This window comes from Heterodontus francisci, chromosome 29, assembly GCF_036365525.1.
Source record: "Heterodontus francisci isolate sHetFra1 chromosome 29, sHetFra1.hap1, whole genome shotgun sequence".
Classification (NCBI taxonomy): domain Eukaryota; kingdom Metazoa; phylum Chordata; class Chondrichthyes; order Heterodontiformes; family Heterodontidae; genus Heterodontus; species Heterodontus francisci.
The window spans coordinates 8883335-8907798 of NC_090399.1; the positions used below are offsets into that span (position 1 = coordinate 8883335).

At 46.8% G+C, this 24464-nt stretch overlaps 1 protein-coding gene across 1 annotated transcript in view; it reads left to right on the top strand.

The window, feature by feature from the left end:
• LOC137345914 (butyrophilin subfamily 3 member A1-like) overlaps positions 1 to 24464 on the top strand; it is a 195891-nt gene that overhangs the window by 61561 nt on the left and 109866 nt on the right. The window contains exon 3 of the mRNA XM_068009161.1: positions 3742 to 4029. Coding sequence (XP_067865262.1) covers positions 3742 to 4029 — 288 coding nt within the window. The remainder of the gene's footprint in view (positions 1 to 3741; positions 4030 to 24464) is intronic.

The window sequence follows — 24464 nt, forward strand, 5'->3', positions numbered from 1 at the left end:
GGAGATGTGGGAGATGAACAGGCCGATTCTCAACCCGCAGATCTTTGAGCACATTGGGCAGGATGTCCCACGAGGTAGTGGGATCCGGAGTGCAGGATTTTCTGCCTTTTCTTTCCTTCGCTGCTGCCACTCTGCTTCATTAAGGTGTTCGGGCTCCAGGCATGATGCAGCTTGATGGACAACTTGTTGTCAGTTTGAACAATTAGTAAAGCTCAATGCTGCTGTGCTTCAAGAAGAACTTCAGAGTGTTCTTGAAGCATCTGCTTTGTCTCCACCGGAACACTGGCCATTTGAGAGTTGAAAACAGGAGCTGGAGGATAGATGGTTTTCGGCCATCCAGACATGGGAGTCCATCGATGGTGATTTTGCAGGAGTTTTACCTGAATGCTTGTGGTGCTGGCTTCAAGATGGACACTAGCTTTTGTTCGACAGTCCTTCCATTGAACCTGGAGGATGTGGCAGAGACATTACTGATGGAATTTCTCTAGCATTCTTGTGTGTCACTGATACACAGTCAGATCTCACTACAGTACAGGAGTGTGGGATAACAACTGCTCTGTATCATGGGACTTTTGTTGACTTGCGGAGGTCTTTGTTGTCAAACACTCGCTGCTGTAGTTTGTAGAAGGCTGAGCTGGTGCAGCTATTCACGTGTTGGATCTCTTCATCAATGGTGGTCTTTTGAGAGAGGTGGCTGCCAAGCTATGGGAAGTGCTCAACATAATCCAGAGTGTCTCCTTCAACATATATGGGAGGTGGAATATTTGGCTGACCGGGTGTGGGTTGATATGAGTTTTGGCAATATTCAAGGACAGGCCCAGTCTTTTGTATGTAGAATTGAAGAGATCGAGAGCAGCTGGCAAATCTGGTGCAGAGTGGGTAGTGACACTGCAGTCATCCACAAACTGTAGATCATGTATGTTTGTGGTGGTCAGTTTAGTTTTGGCATGAAGGCAACTGATGTTAAAGAGTTTTCCATCTAGGCGGTATTTAATACTCACACCAGGGGGCAGCTGATCTTTCATGAGGTGAATAATCACTGTCAGGTAGATTGTAAATTGTACGGGGTCTGTCACACAGCCTTGCTTAACTCCGGTCTGGATTTTGAAGGTGTCTGTTTCAGATCTCCCACACAAGACAGTTATATCATCATGGCGCAATTACAGGATTGTGATGAAGTTTCTTGGACATCCAAATCTTTGAAGCACAACCACAGAGCCTCGTGATTTAGTAACTCAAATGCTTTGGTCAGATCGATGAATGCAATGAAGAGTTTCTGGTGTTCTGGACATTTTTCTTGGATTTGTCTGGCAACAAAGACCATGTCGGAGGTTCCTCTGGAAGGTCTAAAGCTGCATTGTGTCTGGGAGGATTTCCTCAGCCACAGGAAGTGGGCGATTCAGGAGAATGAATGTCCGGATTTTCCCTGATATGGACAAGAAGGAAATAACTGGATAATTTCCACAACATGATTTATCTCCCTTCTTGAAGATAGTTACAATTGTTGCATTCCTGAAGTTATTGACGCCTCCGCTCAGGGAAAATGTTTCTTCCTATCTATCCTATCAATGCCCCTTATAATTTTGCATTCCTCAATCAGATCCCCCCTCAGCCTTCTCTGCTCTAAGGAAAACAACCCTAGCCTATCCAATCTCTCTTCATAGCTGAAGTCTGGAGTTGAACCTTCAACTCTCTAAGGAGTTTAAACATGTGCTCTTTGGAAACCAGCAGCCATGTTTAGCTCAGTCTTTGTCATTTTAATATCTTTCATGTGGTGAATTGAGATTACAGGCAGGGATTTTCATCTGTGGTTTGATCCTGGTAGAATCGTGGCAGGGTGTGCACTGTGCTGATCCACTGCTAACACTGGTGAAATTTCCAGAGTTAACCTTTTGCAAATGTGTTATACAGGATTCCTGCCTGTGCTTGGGAGCTCACCATGGGGGTGTGGTTGTGAGAAATAGCTGCTGCTGCTGCTGGGGGAGATGGTGCCTGCAGAATCTTTCAGAGACAGACAGCCCCTGGGAGCTCAGCAACACTTTTCCAGGCACCAATAAATTGGAAAAACCTGCCATTGTTTTAGTGCCAATCCAGCGTGTCTGTATTCTTTTGCCATCAGATTGACGCCTTCCTTAACAACACTGATAAATATGTCTTCAGTCCATCATTGCCGAGGTGGTAAAATGTGCCAGTTGGTGGCACTGTGATATTACATCCTGATTGGAACATACCTGATTGATATCCCAAGAGGACTGCTGGGTGGGCACTGCTACTGCTGCAGGTGCCTGACCCTAATATATAAATAACCCCACACCCAGGACTTGGAATGGGGTCAAAATATACGATTCTGATTGTGGTGGGACCAACGCACTGTTAATTCAATCCCGCAGCTCCAGAGATCGGCTAACATATCATTTAAAACTTTCCAAATTAAAGAAAGACCCACCAAATTGTACCATCTATTAACCCCGAATGAGGCTAACCAAACCAGGTGTCTTTAAATCAATAAATTAACTATTTAATTAAAAGAACTAAATTCTTAAACACTATGAAGATATAAACAACATTTAAAATAGAAAAAAATTAGAGTCCTTGCAAATTTACAGTCCAATGTTGCTCGAAGTCCTCACAGGATGTTGCTCGAAATCCTCACGGGATGTTGCTCGAAGTCCTCACAGAATGTTGTTTTCCTTCTCCAGTGAATTTCAACAATTAACGACTTGCAAACACTTTCAACAGAATCAATCTGACTTTAGAGTTTTTGAGGGATAAAAGTTTGTCACAGTCTAACTTCCCTTTCTTCTATTTAAATTGCCAGAGATCTCTGTTTTGGCTAGACTTTTTTTTAGAATTTTGAGAGATAATAATAAACAGACTAAAATCCTCTTCCTTCAGTTTAAATGGTTGAGAGCTCTTTTTCCAGGTGCTGCCATCACAACTGTGTCCTTTGTCTGTGTTCTGTTAGAAGAAAATGTCTTCAACTAAAAAGCCAGTTCAAAATTGAATTGTAACAAATGTATCACACGAGACTCACTCCCAGTGGCTGTTTCCATGGTATCGAGAATGCACCCTTTGAATCGCAGTCGCCAATTTGCTGTTTCAAGGCAACGAAATTGCACCTTCCTATAACTCCTATAACAAGGCTTGCCGGCTCTTAAAGCAATACTGATCCCTGGCAAGCCTTAAGAGTTATAGGAAGGTGCAATTTTGTTGCCTTAAAACAGCCAATTGGAGACTGTGATTCAAAGGTTGCATTCTTGATACCATGGAAACATCCGGAAAAAAAACAACAGGACTATGACACAGGAGAAGTTTGAAAATCCATTGGCACCACCAGAATTATTACGCTCGGGTCTTTAGGTATCATTTGCCTCCAAGCATATGTAATTGGTCATTAATATATGGATTTTTTTGGTTCACCGATTTTCTCTGTTCGTCTCCTCTTGAAGGTGTTTACGCCAGGCTGAGGCACAATTTCATTGGTATAAGGTGTCCTCTGGCACCCCACATAAGTGGGAGTTAATTAGTCTGAACAACTGATGCCTGATTTACATGAATTATTTAATCATCACTGTTCTATCGCAACATAGTTTAAGATTTAGTTCATAATCTCATTAAAGTCAAGTTATCACAAGGCTATGATTAAATATCTATCAATAACATTAAATGAATATTTTCCATGGGCTATAGGAAGTGTTGCTAACAATTGTTATTTCTGAATCTATTCACTGTTGATTGCAGGATTGGGGTCTGAGCCCTGGATTCAGATGAAGGGATATCATAAAAATGGAAAGAAGCTCGTGTGTAAATCCAGTGGATGGTATCCTGAACTGGAGTATCCTGAACAGTGGATGAGTGAGGATGGAGACAATGTAATACAGGCTGAAACAAGATACCAGCAGGACTCGAAAGGTCTTGTAGATGTCCAGAATAACAATGAAATAACAAAACAATCAACAAACAGGTTCAAATGTCTTATACGGAACAAAATATTGAAAACAGCACAAGAAGCAATGATCAGGATATCAGGTTTGTAAATTTTGATGTTTAATCATTAAAAGGAATGATGATTTAAATTCTTAGATTACAACAGAAAGTGTGAAAGTGAAAGTGGAGCGAGAGCAACTCAACATAGGCAGAAATTGAAAGAGTGAGGTCAGAGTGAAGTCAGAATCAGTGCAGTGAGGAAGGAGCAGCAGGATCCGAGGAAACTAACATCGAGAATGAGGGTAAGTATTGAGGAAAGGGTCTAAGATGAAGAACTAGATTAATTATCTCGGGTCTAAAAAAAGGCAGGTTTTAGGAGTTAAATCTTAAGTTTAAAAAAAAACTTCTTTTATTTCTGATAAGTTTAGTTAGTACTCTAACAAATAGAAGGGCATCTCAGTCCCTTGGATGCACATCCTGTTCCATGTGGAAATCCACATATGCAGGAATTGTTGTCAGCTGGAGGAGTTTGAGATCTGAGTTTTGGAGCTTGAGCAGTAGCTGGTGTCACTGCGGTGCATCCGCGAGACTAAGATAGCACGTTTCTAGAGGTAGTCGCCTTGCAGCTTACAGGTGTGCAGGCAGAGAGGGACAGGGTGATCACCAGACACAAAATCAGGACCAGGCAGGAAGTGCCAGAGTCCCCTGAGTGCATCTTGCTCTCTAATTGGTATTTGAATACTGGTAAGGGTGATTGTTCCTCTGGGAATACAGCCAGAGACAAGTCCACAACACCACAGGTGGTTCATTGTACTGGGGAGCAGGAGGATGATTGGAAACTAAACAATGATAGGGGATTCTATAGTTAGGGGAATAGACAGACATTTTTGCATCTCAAGTTGTGAATCCAGGATGGTATGTTGCCTCCCTGGTGCTAGGGTCCAGAATGTCACCGAGTGGTTGCAGTACATTCTGAATGGGACAGTGAACAGCCAGTTGTCGTAGTCTATATCAGTACCAACAACATAGGTAGAAAGTGGGTTGAAGTACTGCAGGAAGATTTTTGGGAGCTAGTAATGATATTAATAAGCAGGACTAGCAGGTAGATCCTCCAAGGTAGTATTTCCATGTGCTAGTGAGTAATGTCAGCGATGGTAATGTCATTGAATGTCAAGGGAAGATGGTTGGATTCTGTCTTGTTGGAGATGGTCATTGCCTGGCACTTGTCTGGCATGAATGTAACTGCCACTTATCAGCCCAAGCTTAAATGTTGACAACGTCTTGCTGCATATAGACACGGACTGCCTCAATATCTGAGGAGTTATGAATGCTACTGAATATTGTGCAATCACCAGCCAAGATCTCCACTTCTGGACTTATGATGGAGTGGACACTATCCTGAGGAATGCAGTGATGTCCTGGAGCTGGGATGATTGACTTCCAACAAGCACAACCATCTTCCTTTGTGCTAGGTCTGACTCCAACTAGTGGAGGGTTTTCCCCCGATTCCCATTGACTCCAGTTTTGCTCGGGCTCCTTGATTCCATACTCGGTCAAATGCTGCCTTGATGTCAAGGGCAGTCACTCTCACCTCACCTCTTGAGTTTAGCTCTTTTGTCCATGTTTAGACCAAGGTTGTAGTGAGGTCTGGAGCTGAGTGGCCCTAGCGGAACCCAAACTGAGTGTAACTGAGCAGATAATTACTGAATAAATGCCACTTGATAGCACTGTCGATGACACCTTCCATCACTTTACTGATGATTGAGAGTAAACTGTTGGGGCGGTAATTGGCCAGGTTGGATTTGACCTGCTTTTTGTGTGCAGGACATACTTGGGTAATTTTCCACATTGCCGGCTAGATGCCAGTGTTGCAGCTGCACTGGAACAGCTTGACTAGGGGCATGGTTAGTTCTGGAGCACAGAATGTACTATTGCCAGAATGTTGTCAGGGCCCATAGCCTTTGCAGTATCCAGTGCCTTCAGTCAGTTCTTGATATCCCTTGGAGTGAATCGAATTGGCTGAAGACTGGCGTCTGTGATGCTGGGGACCTCAGGAGGTCTAATATATCTAAGCCTGTCATAATCCTGTACACTTCTACGAAATCTCTCCTCAATCTAAGGAAAACAAGCCCAGCATTGCCAACCTAACCTTGCAATTAAAATCCCCCATTCCTGGACCATTCCTGTCCTCTGCACTCTCAGGGACACTTACATCCTTCTTGAAGTGTGGTGACCAGAACTGGACACAGTACTCCAGTTGGGGCCTAACCAGAGCTTTATAAAGGTTCAGCATAATGTCCCTGCTTTTGTACTCAATGTCTCTATTTATGAAGCCCAAGATCCCATATGCTTTACTAACCACTCTCTCAATATATCCTGCCACCTTAAAGATCGATGTACATGCACTCCCCACTCTGTTCCTGCACACTCTTTCAAACTGTGCCATTAAGTATATATTGTTCCTCCCTATTCCTTCTGCTAAAATGCATCACCTCTCACTTGTCAGTATTTAATTCCATCTGCCACCTGTCTGCCCATTCTGCTAGTCTATCTATATCCTGTTGCAGGCAGTTCATATTATCCTGAATGCTTGCCGCACCTCCAAGTTTGGTGTCATTGGCAAATTTTGAGATTCTACTCTCTATTCCAAAATGCAAGTCATGATATATAGCAAAAAAAAGCAGTGGTCCCAGCATTGACCCTTGGGAACATCACTATCTAACATTCTTCAGTCTGAATAACAACCTGGAGTTCTGATGAAAGGTCACAGACCTGAAAGGTAAACTCTGCTGTGTTCTGATGAAAGGCCACAGACCTGAAACATTAACTGTGCTTCTCTATCCACAAATACTGTCAGATCTGCTGAGTATTTCCAGTACTTTCTGTTTTTATTTCAGATTTCCAGCATCCGCAATATTTTGCTTTTATTTTACTATGACTCGCTGTTTTCTGTCCTCAGCCAATTTTTTATCCATTTGGACACTAACCTTCCTATTCCATGAGACTCAACTTTGTTAACCAGCAATTTTTTGTGGCACCTTATCAAACGTTTTCTTAACATCCACCGCATTCTCTTCATCAACCTTCTCTGTTACTTCATTGAAAAATTCAATTAGATTAGTCAAGCATGATCTGCCTTTACAAATCCATGCTGGCTATCCTTAATTAATTCGAATCTCTCCAAGTGTGTGTTGACTTTTTCCCTGATTATTGTTTCTAAAACCTTAACCACCATTGATGTTAAACTACCTGGCCTGTAGTTTCTAGGACTGTCCTTATACCCTTTCTGGAATAAGGGTGTCACATTTACCACATTTCAATCCTCTGGCACCTCCCCCATATCCAGGGAAGATTGGAAGATTATGGAAGCCTCCCACTATATCCATCCCCACTTCCTTTAGCAACCTGGGATGCAAGCCATCCAGGCTTATCTACCCTAAGCATAGCCAGCCTTTTTAGTACCTGCCCCCTCTCTATTTTTACCCTATCCATTGTCTCTATTGTCTCCACTTCTACCGATATTTTGTCAGGTTCCACTTCCTTAGTGAACACTGATACAAAGTCCAGAGCTTTGCTCTGCGTCTCTAAGTGTACATTACCCTTTTTGTCCCCAATAGGCCCCACTCCACCTCCAACTACCCGCTTACTATTTATATGCTGGTAGAATATTTTTGATTTCCTTTTATGTTGACTGCCATTCTATTCTCATATTCTCTCTTTGCCAGTCTGATTTTCCTCTTCACCTTCTCTCTCAACTTATTGTATATGGCCTGGTTCTCACTTGTAGAATTCAACTGACATGCATCAGACACCCTCTTTTTTCTGTTTCATCATAATCTCTATCTCCCTTGTCATCCAAGGAGCCCGGTTATTGGTTCCCTTACCTTTCATCCTTGTTGGAATGTTCCTAGCCTGTACCTGAAGCATCTCTTCCTTAAAGATAACCCATTGTTCTGATACAGCTCTTCCTGCCTGTTGTTGGTTCCATTATACCCTGGCTAGATCCCTTCTCATTGCATTGAAATTAGCCCTCTTCCAATCTAGACATTCTACCTTGTTTGGTTCCTTGCTTTTCTGCATTACTTATCTAAACCTTGTGATACAGTGATCACTCTTACCCAAGTGCTCCCCGACAGACACTTGGTCCACTTGTCCCACCTCATTTCCCAACACCAGATTCAGCAATGCTTCCTTTCTAGTTGGGCTGAGAACATACTGATCAAAGAAGTTCTCCTGAACATATTTCAGAAATTCCTCTCCCTCCTTACCCTTTCATCTAAAATTATCCCAATCGATATTTGGGTAACTGCAGTCCCCAATATCATCACTCTATAAGCCTGGCACATCTCTTATGATTTCCCTGCAGATTTGCTCCTCTATTTCTCTCTCTCACTATTTGGAGGCCTATAGAATACCCCTAGTAACATGATCATACTCTTTTTGTTCCTCAACTCTAACCAAATGGATTTTGTCCTTTCTCCCCCCTTTCGAAGACAGCAATCTCTTCCCTAATCAGTATTACCACCCCGTCTCCCATTTTTTCCTTCTCTATCTTTTCTGAGCACTTTATATCCTTGTATATTAAGCACCCAGTTCTCGCCATTTTTAAGCCACGTTTCTGTTATTGCTACTACATCATATTCTCATGCTGCTATTTATGCTTGTAGTTCACCAACCTTATTCACCACACTATTTGTGTTTATGCACATGCATTCTAACCCTGTCTTTGCATTCCTCGTAGTCCTTCTCAGTCCACTCCTATCCATTACGGATTTATTCCCTCCACTCGTACTGTCTTATCCTGTCACTCTGACCCCACCTAATACTTAATTATTTTATACTCTAGTGTTATCTGTCTCTTCCAATTCTGTGTACCTTGGTGTTCCTCTCCTGTATTATCTCCTGGTTCCCACATCCCTGCCAAGTTAGTTTAAACCCTCCCCAGTAGCACTCACAAATCACTCTGCAAAGAAATTTGTCCGAGCTCTGTTCAGATTCAACATGGCTAGCCAGTATAGGTCTCATCTTCTCCAGAACTGGACTCTCTCCCTGCACTTTCTCCCCTCACTGACTCTGTTTCTCTTGCCCCCTCTCTCTCTGTCTGTCTATCAGTCTCCCACTCACCCCTCTCTCTGTCTCCCTCTCACCCTTCTCTCTGTCTCCCTCTCCCCCCACCTTCTCTGTATCTCTTCTCCCCTGACCCCCATGTCTCCAGTGTTCTCCGCTTCCTGCTCAGTGTTCCCCGCTCCCCGCTCAGTGTTCCCTGCTCAGTGTTCCCTGCTTCCCACTCAGTGTTCACTCACCCATTCCCCCTTGTCTCTCTGTTCCCCCCTCTCTCCCCTTTTGCTCTCTCTCTGTCTTCCTTTCTCCATTTTTCTCCCTGTCCCCACTCTCTGCTGTCTCTCTCTCTGTACCCTGCTCTCTCTCTCTCCCTCTGTAGTCCCCCTCTCTCTTTTCTCTCTCTCTGTTCCCATTTCTCTCTCTCTCTCTGTTCCCCCCTCTCTCTCTGAACCTCCCCTCTCTCTCTTGCTGTCCCTTCTCTCTCTGTCTCCCCCTCTCTCTTGCCATTTCTCTCTCTCTGTTCCCATTTCTTTCTCTCTCTCTGTTCCCCCCTGTCTCTCTGAACTCGCCCTCTCTCACGCTGTCCCTTCTCTCTCTGTCTCCCCCTCTCTTGCCATTTCTCTCTCTCTGTTCCCATTTCTTTCTCTCTCTCTGTTCCTATTTCTCTCTCTCTCTTCCCATTTCTCTCTGTCTCTCTCCCCCCTCTCTCCCACCTCTCTCTCTCACATATGCAGAGTGGAACACTTAGCAGATGATTGGTCAGTTGTTGTAAAAATATCGTCGTCAGTTTCACAGCCGACAGCTGCTGACACTGGGAACAGTGGAATCCCAACAGACTCGGGGCATTCCGGCAGGCTTTTTGAAAAAAAGAAGTGAGAATCTGCCGGGAATCTGACAGTGATGTTTTTCAAAAGGCCGCTCTGTAAGAAGACAAAGGGAAATTTCCCATCTCCAGTCTGGGTGAGGATGAGGAACGGCCCTGGGAACAGATTAAATCCGCAGGCCGAATGGAAACATTTGGTGGGTCGGATTCTGGCCTGTGGGATAGATGTTGGACAACCCTGTTCGAGGTTGTCTCTGAACTGTTCTTCCAACGACACATACGTCATTATGAGCCTCCTGGTCAGAGGCCTTTCTGTCCTCTCTGATAAGGCCATTAATCTTTTTTGCATGATTTTCTAACTCGTGTATAGTGTCTCATAGATGCACGACCATTATCTGATCCTCTCCCAGCTCTTCATGTTCTATGCCAGTTTCTTTACTCAGCATATTTTTCAATTTCTCTCATCCTGTTTGTAACTGTATCTGTGAAGCTGCCTAATCCATAGAGTTAATCACTGAGGTGGCTGTATTAAAACCAGTGAATCCAGCATTTATCAAGCCTCTCTTTCACCTTCTTGTTTGACTCATTTCATTTCTAGTTTTGTTCTCCCAGAGGAGTGCATTCTGTACGTCCTCTACACATATACACAAAATAGCCTTTCCCAGTATTGGTTGAAAACCTGCTGTATCATCCCTTGAGTTAATTGTATTGTTTTGTTGGGACACCATTCAGACAATACTAAATCGGTTAAGTTTAAAGTGACAGGCACCACTTCTGATATTACCTGGTGATATACTGCTTTGTGGGTAGGGATAATTACAAGGCCATTTCCAGGTCCTGCCTCTAATTGAGTACATTGTCCGTCTTGTCCTTGATCCCAAGCATCTGAGTTATCCTCCTTCTCACATGGTATAAGCATAACACTGTGGAGGTACCTGTCGGTCTTGGTGTATCCGGTTATTGGATCCTTGAATCTTATCTTGACTCTACCTATGCTTCCTCTGGGTAGTTATATCTTCTCCATCACTTAAAAGTGACTAAAAGGGGTTCATTGCCCCAATTTCCATTATTGGACCTGACATTAGACCCAATACAAGAGTATTCCCTTTGTGTCTCTTCCACCATTGAGGCCAACACAATTGGATGTGTCCTTCACTCTCTGATATCACTGGGCCTTGGTTTGATTCTTTTACTTCCTCCCAAGTCTCTTTATTCTTTACCTGAAATTTCCACACGATCTGCCTCCGCTGTCTTTTACCTTGCACTGAATACACACTCCATATCCCTCTTTTATTTCCCACATGGAAACTCTTACACAGCCTCATCCCCCTCATATGTTGTGTATGAGTTATTGTGTCTCATTGACCTTTTAGTGTTCTCCAAAAATCTGAGGTTCTGATCCATAGATTACCAGTGGGACACATTCACCTCCTTTGTCCAGAGTACAGCAAGTAATAATGGTTCTGAATGTTATCATTGTGTTTATTGCATTCACCATCTTTCCAAGTATCAATACAAACATGCAGGTCCACATTTACACCTGTACGTAGAGCAAACGTAACATCTTAATCCTTAACTGTTTTCATCTGATTAATGTGGAACCACCTCAATTTTGTTTGTTTTTTTGTCTGTGTGACATGTTCAATAAGTATACAGCTGGGTTTAATGTGTCAATTACAGTGTGGGGGAAGACCCATTTAACATCAAAAGAGTGTTTTTTAGGGGAGAAATGTTGTAACATTACTTGGTCTCTAACCCCATATTCGAAAGGTTTGACTTCCTTGTCGAAACATTGTTTAACTTGATTTTGTGACCTTCCCAGGTTTTCTGCCACCAGTCTGTTCACTTTTTCCACATGGTCTATCATTGTCTGCAATCATGTCTGACTACACGGCTGTAGTTTTAATGGCGTTCTATTCTCCAGAGTTACGTGTCCCGGTATCTGCATTTCTCTCCCAGTCATAGCCTCATATGGACTAATCCCCATTGCCTTGTGAGGGGTGGAACGTATTGTCATCAAATATAGAGGCATCATGTCAGCACATTGAGTGGGGTGTTCTGTACACAAGTTGTGAAGATGGTTTTCAAAGTATGATTACCTCTTTCCACAATCCCTGATGGTTGTTGGTGGTGAGCAATATGCAATTTCTGCCTTATTTAGAGCATGTCCTGCAGGGAGCAAAAATTTCCCAGTAAAGTGTGGATCCTGGTCACTATCCACCTTTGAGGAAGTGACAAAGTTGATTGATGAGGGAAGGGCTGTAGATGTCAGATACATGGACTTCAGTAAGGCGTTTGATAAGGTTCCCCATGGTAGGCTGATGGAGAAAGTGAAGTCGCATGGGGTCCAGGGTGTACTAGCTAGATGGATAAAGAACTGGCTGGGCAACAGGAGACAGAGAGTAGCAGTGGAAGGGAGTTTCTCAAAATGGAGACGTGTGACCAGTGGTGTTCCACAGGGATCCGTGCTGGGACCACTGTTGTTTGTGATATACATAAATGATTTGGAGGAAAGTATAGGTGGTCTGATGAGCAAGTTTGCAGACGACACTAAGATTGGTGGAGTAGCAGATAGTGAAGGGGACTGTCAGAGAATACAGCAGAATATAAATAGATTGGAGAGTTAGGCAGAGAAATGGCAGATGGAGTTCAATCAGGGCAAATGCGAGGTGATGCATTTTGGAAGATCCAATTCAAGAGTGAACTATACAGTAAATGGAAAAGTCCTGGGGAAAATTGATGTGCAGAGAGATTTGGGTGTTCAGGTCCATTGTTCCCTGAAGGTGGCAACGCAGGTCAATAGAGTGGTCAAGAAGGCATACGGCATGCTTTCCTTCATCGGACAGGGTATTGAGTACAAGGGTTGGCAGGTCATGTTACAGTTGTATAAGACTTTGGTTCGGCCACATTTGGAATACTGCGTGCAGTTCTGGTCGCTACATTACCTAAAGGATGTAGATGCTTTGGAGAGGGTGCAGAGGAGGTTCACCAGGATGTTGCCTGGTATGGAGGGCGCTAGCTATGAAGAGAGGTTGAGTAGATTAGGATTATTTTCATTAGAAAGATGGAGGTTGAGGGGGGACCTGATTGAGGTGTACATAATCATGAGAGGTATAGACAGGGTGGATAGCAAGAAGCTTTTTCCCAGAGTGGGGGATTCAATTACTAAGGGTCACAAGTTCAAAGTGAGAGGGGAAAAGTTTAGGGGGGATATGCGTGGAAAGTTCTTTACGCAGAGGGTGGTGGGTGCCTGGAACACGTTGCCAGCGGAGGTGGTAGACGCAGGCACGATAGCGTCTTTTAAGATGTATCTAGACAGATATATGAATGGGCAGGAAGCAAAGAGATACAGACCCTTAGAAAATAGGCGACATGTTTAGATAGAGGATCTGGATCGGCGTAGGCTTGGAGGGCGGAAGGGCCTGTTCCTGTGCTGTAATTTTCTTTGTTCTTTGTTCTTTGTTCACCTGTATCAGTATTCCCCACCGACAGAACACATCACTCAAAATGATTCTTGTTGCCGTACGTGATTTATTGTTCCTGGTTGGGAAGGCCTCTATCCATTTTGTAAATTGATCCACCTCCACAAGACCATACTCATGGATTCCCTGAGACTTTGTAAAGGGACCAATAAAATCAATCTGTAAGTGTGTCCATGGGCCATCAGGAGGAGATTGTGACCAGTGTTAGGGTGTGATTAGAACAGGAAGGAGGATTAATTTGTAAACACAGTCGGCATCTATTGACATATTGTTCTACATGCTGTTCCATTTCCAGAACCAACAGGCACAGGTTAGCTTTTGTAGTGTAATATCAGCTGAGTAATGTCCAGCTGTTGGGTGAGAATGAAAGAGGACTAATATCTCCTCTTTAAGTTGAGGAGGAATGTAAACTACCAAAGCATCATCCTTATTTTTAATCATTAACAGGGAGGGGCTTCCTTTATTGTGGTTCTGAATCACTGTGGAGTTTGCCCAGCAGGTGGACTGTGGTAGTGGACACCACTGTTGGTGCCATTCTGTGACCTGACCATATGGAGTGAACAAAGTTTGGAGTTCTGTCAAATTGATGGTTTTTGTTTTAGTAGCGACTGTTACAACAGGTACCTGGGATCTGGATTTATCCATCATTCACCCTGATAATGATAATCCATTCTCTGTGGATTCCTAAACAAGCCAGTCGGCTGCATTATTACCCTGGCTGTTTGGTAATGAATCTTTCCGATGGGCTGTTACCTTTCCTACATGACGGGGGGGACTTGTTCCTGGAGAACTTCCCATAGATTACGGAGGAGACCAGAATGTAACAGGCCGTTACTCCATTGTAACTATCAGACCAAATATTAATTGTTTACTATGCTGTGTAATGGACAGTGAGGATGACAGCTATCAGCTCTGATTGTTGACATGAATGGGTGGGAACTTGGAAATCCCATTGTCCAATCAGGAGCATCTCTGTGAACTATGACATACCGGTTTTGGGATGGCCGTCAATGTAGAAGGGACGAGCCGTCCACATACATGTTCCGGGATTCCGGAATAATCCAGGCTTTTACCGGGTTTAATTCCATCTCCACCACAGGTAATGGACACTGGTGTGGACTTCCCTCATAAGCAAACATCTGGGGAAAAGGAGTTGTTCATGTGGGGGTGATGTCCAAGTCTCGCTGCAGTAACTCAAGTGTCCATTTGCTGATCCATTGAGAAGACACTTTAGTATCACTTGGTTTTAATAGAAGATTAAGGAGTGTGTGCGGTGAATGTAAAATCACTTTCTGTAGTCTGGTGATGTCAGTAAAGTGACTGTCCAGAAGGTAGTGAGTGGGTGACGTTCACAGGCTGAGTATATATTCTCTGTTCCTCTCAAAATACAGGAGGCAGATGCAATCGGGTGCAATGTGCCATTTATCTGCTGTTCCTGACTTAAAACTGCTGTCAGGCTGGAAGGGGTGGAACTAACTTCCAGGGAGAAAGGCCTGTTAGAGTCTGGGGTGATCAGGATAGTAACCTGCATTGCTGCCTGTTTTAAGACATTCACTGATTCTGTGTGACTATCACCCCCTGCTGGCCGAATATCTTCCTCATCACCTTTCAATAGTTCATACAGTGGCTTGGCCAAATCTGCAAAGTTCAGGATAAAACTTCTCTGATATCCTCCCGACCCCAAAAAGGATGGCAATGCCGTCTTCAATACAGGCAATGGGAGTCTCTGAATAACTTTGACCTGATGCTGATCCGGACTGAGTCCCATCGCAGAGATTTTTATCTCCAATAAGGTGACTTCACTCTGCACCAACTGAACCTTTTTCAGGTTCACCTTCAATCCCACTTTCTGTAACAGATCAAAAAGTTCATTTCAAAGCAACAAATGCTCTTCGACAGCTTCTGTAACAAGGAGGAGGTCGTCTACATATTGGAGGAGAACCGATGGTTTTGAAAATACCTTCACAGTTTGTACCATATGCTGGTGGAATATTGACAGTGAGTTCTGGAAGTCTTGTGGTAGATATGTAAAAGTAGACCCTTGCCCCTCTAATGTAAAAGTGAATTTATACTGGTCCACCTGAGCAACTGGGATACTCCAAAAACCATTTACTGTGTCAAGTGTAGAGAAAACAGTAGCTTTGGGAGGGACAGATGTTAACAGACAAGGAGCCTGACTAACGGGCGGGTTCTGTCGTGGGGAAGCTTTGTTTAATGTTCAATAGTCGATAGTAAATCTCCATGAATCATCTGTCTTCCTAACAGGCCGTATAGGAGAGTTAGTAGTGAAAGATCCTTTATGTAATATCCCCTGTTTTTCCAATGAGACAATGACTGTTCTCAAACACGGAATACTCTCCCTCGGAATAGGATACTGTTTACAGGAGCGATGGGGCGGGCCATTAATTTGAATTTCACCAGACATCCTTCCACAATCGTGTTTAGACTCAGCAAAAGCTGCTACATGATCAGTGATTAAAGCATTAACAGCAGGCAGTGAGTGAGTCAGTAAAGCAATGGGTTCAGGCTGTTTAATGGCAAATGCTGAGTGAGTGTCTGAAATTTGTACAATGTCCCCTGATCCTGAACTAACCCATAAACAGTTTGGATTGTAATCCACAATAGCTGTCAGTGTGTGGAGAGGATCACTGTCCAAAATTCCCTTTTCATTGGTCATATACATATACACAGTTTGACAATCTATACTGGGATCGTGCCCAAAGTAAAACTGATACTATCTCCGGGGTAAGCTGAAACTTTAGTGCCTGTAACACCAGTGATAGTGAAGCAGCTTTTCCCTGCCACAAAATGGTGTGAGGGTGTGGGGTGTGTAAAATTGTGACAGATGAACTAGTGTCTATCGGCATATTTTACTGTCTGACCCCAGGCAGCAAAGTGGAAACAACCAGTCGACCGTGACCGTCTCGTCTGAACCCCACCTCAGACCAGGCTGGCGGGGCCAGACCCCGTCAGTCAGGGTTTCCAGTCCCATGCGAAGTGTCAGAGGTTTTTTTTATTAATGCATGGGATGTGGGCGTCGCTGGCCAGGCCAGCATTTATTGCCCATCCCTAATTGCCCTTGAGAAGGTGGTGGTGAGCTGTTTTCTTGAACCACTGCAGTCCATTTAGGGTAGGTATACCCACAGTTCTGTTAGGGAGGCAGTTCCAGGATTTTGACCCAGCGACATTGAAGTAACGGTGATATAGTTCCAAGTCAGGATGGTGTGTGACTTGGAGGGGAACTTGCAGGTGGTGAACCCGAAGTGCACTCCTGTTTTGTGCCACGGGACGTCCTGATGTTTGGGTGGTTACCAAGGCCTGTATAATAACAGACATTTTTTACAAATTAGCGTCCAATGCATCTATTTTAGTTTCTATAGTACTGGACAGGTGTGAGGTCTAAGGGGGTGGATTTGATCATTGTTAAATCTCCCACCCCGGTTCCCGACTGTTTATTGCTCCAGTTTGACAGAATTATAGCACACTGCTGACTGTTTAAGGTGTGGTGCAGACGGAAGGGCGCGGGGTCTTTCTACTATTTGGATGGGTTTCCCTTTCTGGGAATCCTGGCTCTGGCTTTTATCATACATCCAAGCAGTGTTTGCTTCACGTAGATCAGTCCAGAGTGAGTTGTGACTAACAGTATGACCTCGGGCTGTTTGTAAGGCAGGCTGTATATTTTTCAGATATACTTTTTTAAAAGTGTCTTCATCTTTTCCATTCAGAGTCTTACCATTGGGATTTCCCTGTAACATCTCATAAATAATGTATAGTCAGTCACCGAATACAGTGGGGCTTTCATGAGGGCCCTGTTTAGTTTGATATATCTTTTCCCCCCGGTCTATGTTATCTATTCTCAAAGCAATGATCATATCATTCAGGGCAGTATCCCAGTTAAAAACAATAAAAGGAAGATTACCTCACTAATCTGAGGTAAGAGTGGACAAGATAACGTTCTTCATATCACTGTCTTCGAGACTGGGTGGTAATTCTGAAACACCTACAAGTGCTGTCTTAGGTCTTTGGGACATGTTTGTGGGTTGATTGGTCCTAATTGTTAAACACATGCCTGTAGTTTGGAATAGTCTAAGGGTTGGGATCATCCACAGGACCCTGGCGGAATTGCTCCTTGCCCCTCATTCCCATTTCCCGGTAGTGGATTTGGGGGATTTTCTCCCAGTCCCACAGCTGGACTATTAGGAACCACTTGAGTTCTAATTCAGACACTAACTGGGTTTTCTGTATTTGGGAAATCAAGTGGAGCTTTCTCTTCACAGGGGATTTTTGGGATTTCCTCTTTGTTACTATTGAAATAGGGCAGAGGACCTGACACAGAAGGAGAGGCTGGGGAGGAGATTAATTTTCACAAAATTCATCAAATTCCAGCCCATAATCTGGGTAAAGGTCTCCCATGGTTACTGCCACTACAATTGCAGTTTGTTTTCCCAGCTGTTTCTCTAACTGGTGAATGGTAGCAGGACAGTGTCGGTGAACTTTATCTTACAGGGGAGTGAACACCATTCTGGATTCACGTCTGCGGCTGCAGAAATGCCTGTCAATTCCCCTAACTATCGAATCTCCTGTCACTCTGGCTCTTCCAGTCTTCCTTGTGCCCCTCCCCCGTGCAGCTGAACCATCCATGGTGCCATGGCCTTGTCTCTGGCTGCACTCCCCAGGTGAACCATCACCTTCCTCAGTATTCAGTACTGAATACCTGTTGGAGAGTGAGACACACTCAGGGGTCTCCTGCACTACCTGCCTGTTTCTTGTTGGCTGCCTGATGGTCACCCATTCCCTCTCTCCCTGCCTACTCTAAAGCTGTGGGGTGACCACATCGATAAACGTGTTATCCAAGAAGCTCTCATCCTCACGGATACGCACAGTGACACCAGCTGTTGTTCAAGTTCCACAACCCGGAGCTCGAGCTGCTGCACATTTACAATCCATATCAATGGTTTAGATGAAGGGATCGAGTCGAATGATCGAGTGTGCTGACAATACAAAGTTAGGTGGAAAAGTTAGGTGGCAGACGTCATGGCTAGCATGGACTCCACCATGACACGCGCAAAGCCACACATGACCTCAGGCATCTCCGACATATTTCCCACATGGCTTTGCTGCACATCCAGCAGACTTCTCATAGCAACAGTCAAAGGACCACCGTGAGCGAGGGGCTGAGCAGGGGCCTGATCCCCAGCAGTCCTCCGATTGTCAGGGGACCCGGCTGACACATGCTCCATCAGCTGCTGGGACGTGTCTGTGTCGTGCACACCAGATTGTGACCCAGATTCTAATCTTAAATCCCCCGCAGACCGTGTGGATGTATCTGCGCTGGCGGAGGTGGGAGAAGAGGCAGGTGATGGTGCACCGTCTGGGGAATTGGCTTCTTCTTCCTCTCCAGAGGAGGAGTCTTGGGCCTCGTAGCGTTCTGCTACTCGAGTGTGGACACCTGCAGTGGAGACACAAACAGAGGCACATTAATCACCAGCTGAGTATGAGTTCACACACTTCCCTTTACTGTACACATACGGCTGCAAGACTGAAGATGACATTTCATCTTTACTGAGGACCTTGCCTCACCATCTGAAATTGCCCTGCCTCCGTCCTCTCGCAATTTCTACAGTCTCCTCTTCAGCCGCTGTCTGGACTCTGATGTCTGGAACATCTCCACCTGTCTTTGCCCACTCGCTGGTTGTGGGTGCGTTTATCCTGCAGGAGACAGTGCAGAAATAATGACATGTCAAAAGATGCATCACAACCATTGTAAACATCACTCGTTCAGGACTAACTTTCACACAACACATCCAAGCACATCAACAATGCCAATCGTCACCTTTGCGCACAATCGTTTAGTGTACGTCACCAAGGCTGTTCACACATTCCACTGCATTCCTTGTCTGCCCTCTGTCTTAAAGAGATGGAGTCAGGGAGAAAAACAATGAAACAGCTTTGCCAAGACCACTTACCCTCACCAATCCGAGCAAGTCATTGTTACGTTTGGAACACTGAACCCAGGTTCTCTGTGTCACCCCACGGCTCGAGATCTCCTCTGCTACCTCCACCCAGGCTGCCTTGGTCAGGTGGGAGGGTCTTCTGACTCCATCTGCAGGGAAGTGGACGTCCTGCCTTTCCCTGATGGCCTGGAGGAGAACCTGCAGGGTGACATCACTGAACCATGGGCGGGGACACTGCCTGCTGGCTGACATCTGCTTTGCTTTTGCTGCAAAAGAAATAAATAATATGAAGTTGGTGCTGGATTATAAAAATTAAGGGAGGCAAAAGCATTTTGAATTAAATGCAAGCTTTACTTCAGGTTCCAGTGCAGAGACTTACATGACAGGAAAGCTGCTGATCTTTGAGGCTGCAAACACAATGTTTTATCGCCGTGGCAATCATGGTGCTTTTGGCCCAGTGACAGTGATTCCACCAATGATAGACCATCCCCATAATCTCCATAAACCACATAATCCGTCGTGTCCCCTGTGCCCGTCGCCGCAGAGTTCATTTAGGTTTAAATCGCTTGTGAAACGAGAAAAATGGCAGAAGCGGAAGTTACACCAACTTCCAGTCTCACTATCGGGAACACCGCAGGACCCATAAAATCCCAGCCACTGTTTATAAACCCAAGCTGGAAAATTTTCCAGCTGCCATATCTCTATGTGTGTTGTATCTCTATGTGTGCTGTATCTCTGTGTGTGCTGTATCTCTGTGCGCGCCATATCTCTGTGTGTGCTGTGTCTCTGTGTGTGCTGTCTCTCTGTGTGTGCCGTATCTCTGTGTGTGCTATGTGTGCCGTGTCTCTGTGCATACCGTGTCTCTGTGCGTGCCGTGTCTCTGTGTGTGCCGTATCTCTATGCGTGCCGTGTCTCTGTGCGTGCTGTGTCTCTGTGTGTGCTGTGTGTGCTGTGTCTCTATGCGTGCCGTGTCTCTGTGCGTGCCGTGTCTCTGCGCGTGCCGTGTCACTGCGCGTGCCGTGTCTCTGCGTGTGCCGTGTCTCTGTGCGTGCGGTGTCTCTGCATGTGCCGTATCTCTATGCGTGCCGTGTCTCTGTGCGTGCTGTGTCTGCGTGTGTGCCGTGACTCTGCGTGTGCCGTATCTCTGTGTGTGCCGTATCTCTGTGTGTGCCGTAACTCTGTGTCTGCCGTATCTCTGTGTCTGCCGTATCTCTGTGTGTGCCGTATCTCTGTGTGTGCCGTGTCTCTGTGTGTGCCGTATCTCTGTGTGTGCTGTGTGCCGTGTCTCTGTGCATGCCGTGTCTCTGCGCGTGCCGTGTTTCTGCGCGTGCCGTGTCTCTGCGCGTGCCGTGTCTCTGCGCATGCCGTGTCTCTGTGCGTGCCGTATCTCTGTGTGTGCCATATCTCTGTGTGTGCCGTGTCTCTGTGTGTGCCGTGTCTCTGTGTGTGCTGTGTCTCTGCGTGTGCCATGTCTCTGTGTGTGCCGTCTCTGTGTGTGTGCGGTATCTCTGTGTGTGCTGTGCGTGCCGTGTCTGTGTGCGTGCCGTGTCTCTGTGTGTGCCGTGTCTCTGTGCGTGGCGTGTCTCTGTGTGTGCCATTTCTCTGCGTGTGCTGTATCTCTGCGTGTGCCATGTCTCTGTGCGTGCCGTGTCTCTGTACGTGCCGTCTCTCTTTGTGTGCCGTATCTCTGTGTGTGCTGTGTGTGCCGTGTCTCTGTGCGTGCCGTTTCTCTGTGCGTGCCGTATCTCTGGGCGTGCAGTATCTCTGTGCGTGCCGTGTCTCTGCGTGTGCCGTGTCTCTGTGTGTGCCGTCTCTCTGTGTGTGCAGTATCTCTGTGTGTGCCGTGTCTCTGTGTGTGCCGTACCTCTGTGTCTGCCGTATCTCTGTGTGTCCCGTGTCTCTGTGTGTGCCGTATCACTGTGTGTGCTGTGTGTGCTGTGTCTCTATGCGTGCCGTGTCTCTGTGCGTGCCGTGCCTCTGCGCGTGCCGTGTCTCTGCGCGTGCCGTGTCTCTGCGTGTGCCGTATCTCTGCGTGTGCCGTATCTCTGTGTGTGCCGTGTCTCTGTGCGTGCCGTGTCTCTGTGTGTGCCGTATCTCTGTGTGTGCCGTGTCTCTGTGTGTGCCGTAACTCTGTGTCTGCCGTATCTCTGTGTGTGCCGTGTCTCTGTGTGTGCCGTATCTCTGTGTGTGCTGTGTGTGCTGTGTCTCTATGCGTGCCGTGTCTCTGTGCGTGCCGTATCTCTATGCGTGCCGTGTCTCTGTGCGTGCCGTGTCTCTGTGTGTGCTATGTGTGCTGTGTATCTGTGCATGCCGTGTCTCTGTGTGTGCCGTGTCTCTGTGTGTGCCGTGTCTCTGCGTGTGCCGTATCTCTATGCGTGCCGTGTCTCTGTGCGTGCTGTGTCTCTGTGTGTGCTGTGTCTCTGTGTGTGCCGTGTCTCTGTGTGTGCCGTGTCTCTGTGTGTGCTGTAACTCTGTGTCTGCCGTATCTCTGTGTGTGCCGTGTCTCTGTGTGTGCCGTATCTCTGTGTGTGCTGTGTGTGCTGTGTCTCTATGCGTGCTGTGTCTCTGCGCGTGCCGTGTCTCTGCGCGTGCCGTGTCTCTGCGTGTGCCGTGTCTCTGCGTGTGCCGTATCTCTGTGTGTGCTGTATCTCTATGCGTGCCGTGTCTCTGTGCGTGCCGTGTCTCTGTGCGTGCTGTGTCTCTGTGTGTGCCATGTCTCTGCATGTGCCGTATCTCTATGCGTGCCGTGTCTCTGTGCGTGCTGTGTCTCTGTGTGTGCCGTGTCTCTGCATGTGCTGTATCTCTGTGTGTGCCGTATCTCTGTGTGTGCCGTATCTCTGTGTGTGCCGTGTCTCTTTGTGTGCCGTAACTCTGTGTCTGCCGTATCTCTGTGTGTGCCGTGTCTCTGTGTGTGCCGTATCTCTGTGTATGCTGTGTGTGCCGTGTCTCTGTGCGTGCTGTGTCTCTGCGCGTGCCGTGTCTCTGTGCGTGCTGTGTCTCTGCGTGTGCCATGTCTCTGTGCGTGCCGTGTCTCTGTGCGTGCCGTATCTCCGTGTGTGCCGTCTCTCTGTGTGTGCCGTAACTCTGTGTGTGCTGTGCGTGCCGTGTCTCTGTGCGTGCCGTGTCTCTGTGCATGCCATATCTCTGTGTGTGCCGTGTCTCTGTGTGTGCCGTGTCTCTGTGTGTGCCATGTCTCTGTGCGTGCCATGTCTCTGTGCGTGCCATTTCTCTGCATGTGCCGTGTCTCTGTGCGTGCCGTGTCTCTGTGTGTTCCGTATCTCTGTGTGTGCCATGTCTCTGTGCGTGCCGTGTCTCTGTACGTGCCGTATCTCTGTGTGTGCCGTCTCTCTGTGTGTGCCGTATCTCTGTGTGTGCTGTGTGTGCCGTGTCTCTGTGCATGCCGTGTCTCTGTGCGTGCCGTATCTCTGGGCGTGCCGTATCTCTGTGCGTGCCGTATCTCTGTGTGTGCCGTCTCTCTGTGTGTGCCGTATCTCTGTGTGTGCTGTGTGTGCCGTGTCTCTGTGCATGCCGTGTCTCTGTGTGTGCCGTATCTCTGGGCGTGCCGTGTCTCTGTGCGTGCCGTGTCTCTGTGCATGCCGTATCTCTGTGTGTGCCGTGTCTCTGTGTGTGCCGTGTCTCTGTGTGTGCCATATCTCTGTGCGTGCCGTGTCTCTGTGCGTGCCATTTCTCTGCGTGTGCCGTGTCTCTGTGTATGCCGTGTCTCTGTGTATTCCGTATCTCTGCGTGTGCTGTATCTCTGCGTGTGCCATGTCTCTGTGCGTGCCGTGTCTCTGTACGTGCCGTCTCTCTTTGTGTGCCGTATCTCTGTGTGTGCTGTGTGTGCCGTGTCTCTGTGCGTGCCGTTTCTCTGTGCGTGCCGTATCTCTGGGCGTGCCGTATCTCTGTGCGTGCCGTGTCTCTGCGTGTGCCGTGTCTCTGTGTGTGCCGTCTCTCTGTGTGTGCCGTAGCTCTGTGTGTGCCGTGTCTCTGTGTGTGCCGTACCTATGTGTCTGCCGTATCTCTGTGTGTCCCGTGTCTCTGTGTGTGCCGTATCTCTGTGTGTGCTGTGTGTGCTGTGTCTCTATGCGTGCCGTGTCTCTGTGCGTGCCGTATCTCTATGCGTGCCGTGTCTCTGTGCGTGCCGTGTCTCTGTGTGTGCTATGTGTGCCGTGTATCTGTGCATGCCGTGTCTCTGTGCGTGCCGTGTCTCTGTGTGTGCCGTGTCTCTGCGTGTGCCGTATCTCTATGCGTGCCGTGTCTCTGTGCGTGCTGTGTCTCTGTGTGTGCTGTGTCTCTGTGTGTGCCGTGTCTCTGTGTGTGCCGTGTCTCTGTGTGTGCTGTAACTCTGTGTCTGCCGTATCTCTGTGTGTGCCGTGTCTCTGTGTGTGCCGTATCTCTGTGTGTGCTGTGTGTGCTGTGTCTCTATGCGTGCTGTGTCTCTGCGCGTGCCGTGTCTCTGCGCATGCCGTGTCTCTGCGTGTGCCGTGTCTCTGCGTGTGCCGTATCTCTGTGTGTGCTGTATCTCTATGCGTGCCGTGTCTCTGTGCGTGCCGTGTCTCTGTGCGTGCTGTGTCTCTGTGTGTGCCATGTCTCTGCATGTGCCGTATCTCTATGCGTGCCGTGTCTCTGTGCGTGCTGTGTCTCTGTGTGTGCCGTGTCTCTGCATGTGCTGTATCTCTGTGTGTGCCGTATCTCTGTGTGTGCCGTATCTCTGTGTGTGCCGTGTCTCTTTGTGTGCCGTAACTCTGTGTGTGCCGTATCTCTGTGTGTGCCGTGTCTCTGTGTGTGCCGTATCTCTGTGTATGCTGTGTGTGCCGTGTCTCTGTGCGTGCTGTGTCTCTGCGCGTGCCGTGTCTCTGTGCGTGCTGTGTCTCTGCGTGTGCCATGTCTCTGTGCGTGCCGTGTCTCTGTGCGTGCCGTATCTCCGTGTGTGCCGTCTCTCTGTGTGTGCCGTAACTCTGTGTGTGCTGTGCGTGCCGTGTCTCTGTGCGTGCCGTGTCTCTGTGCATGCCATATCTCTGTGTGTGCCGTGTCTCTGTGTGTGCCGTGTCTCTGTGTGTGCCATGTCTCTGTGCGTGCCATGTCTCTGTGCGTGCCATTTCTCTGCGTGTGCCGTGTCTCTGTGTGTGCCGTGTCTCTGTGTGTTCCGTATCTCTGTGTGTGCCATGTCTCTGTGCGTGCCGTGTCTCTGTACGTGCCGTATCTCTGTGTGTGCCG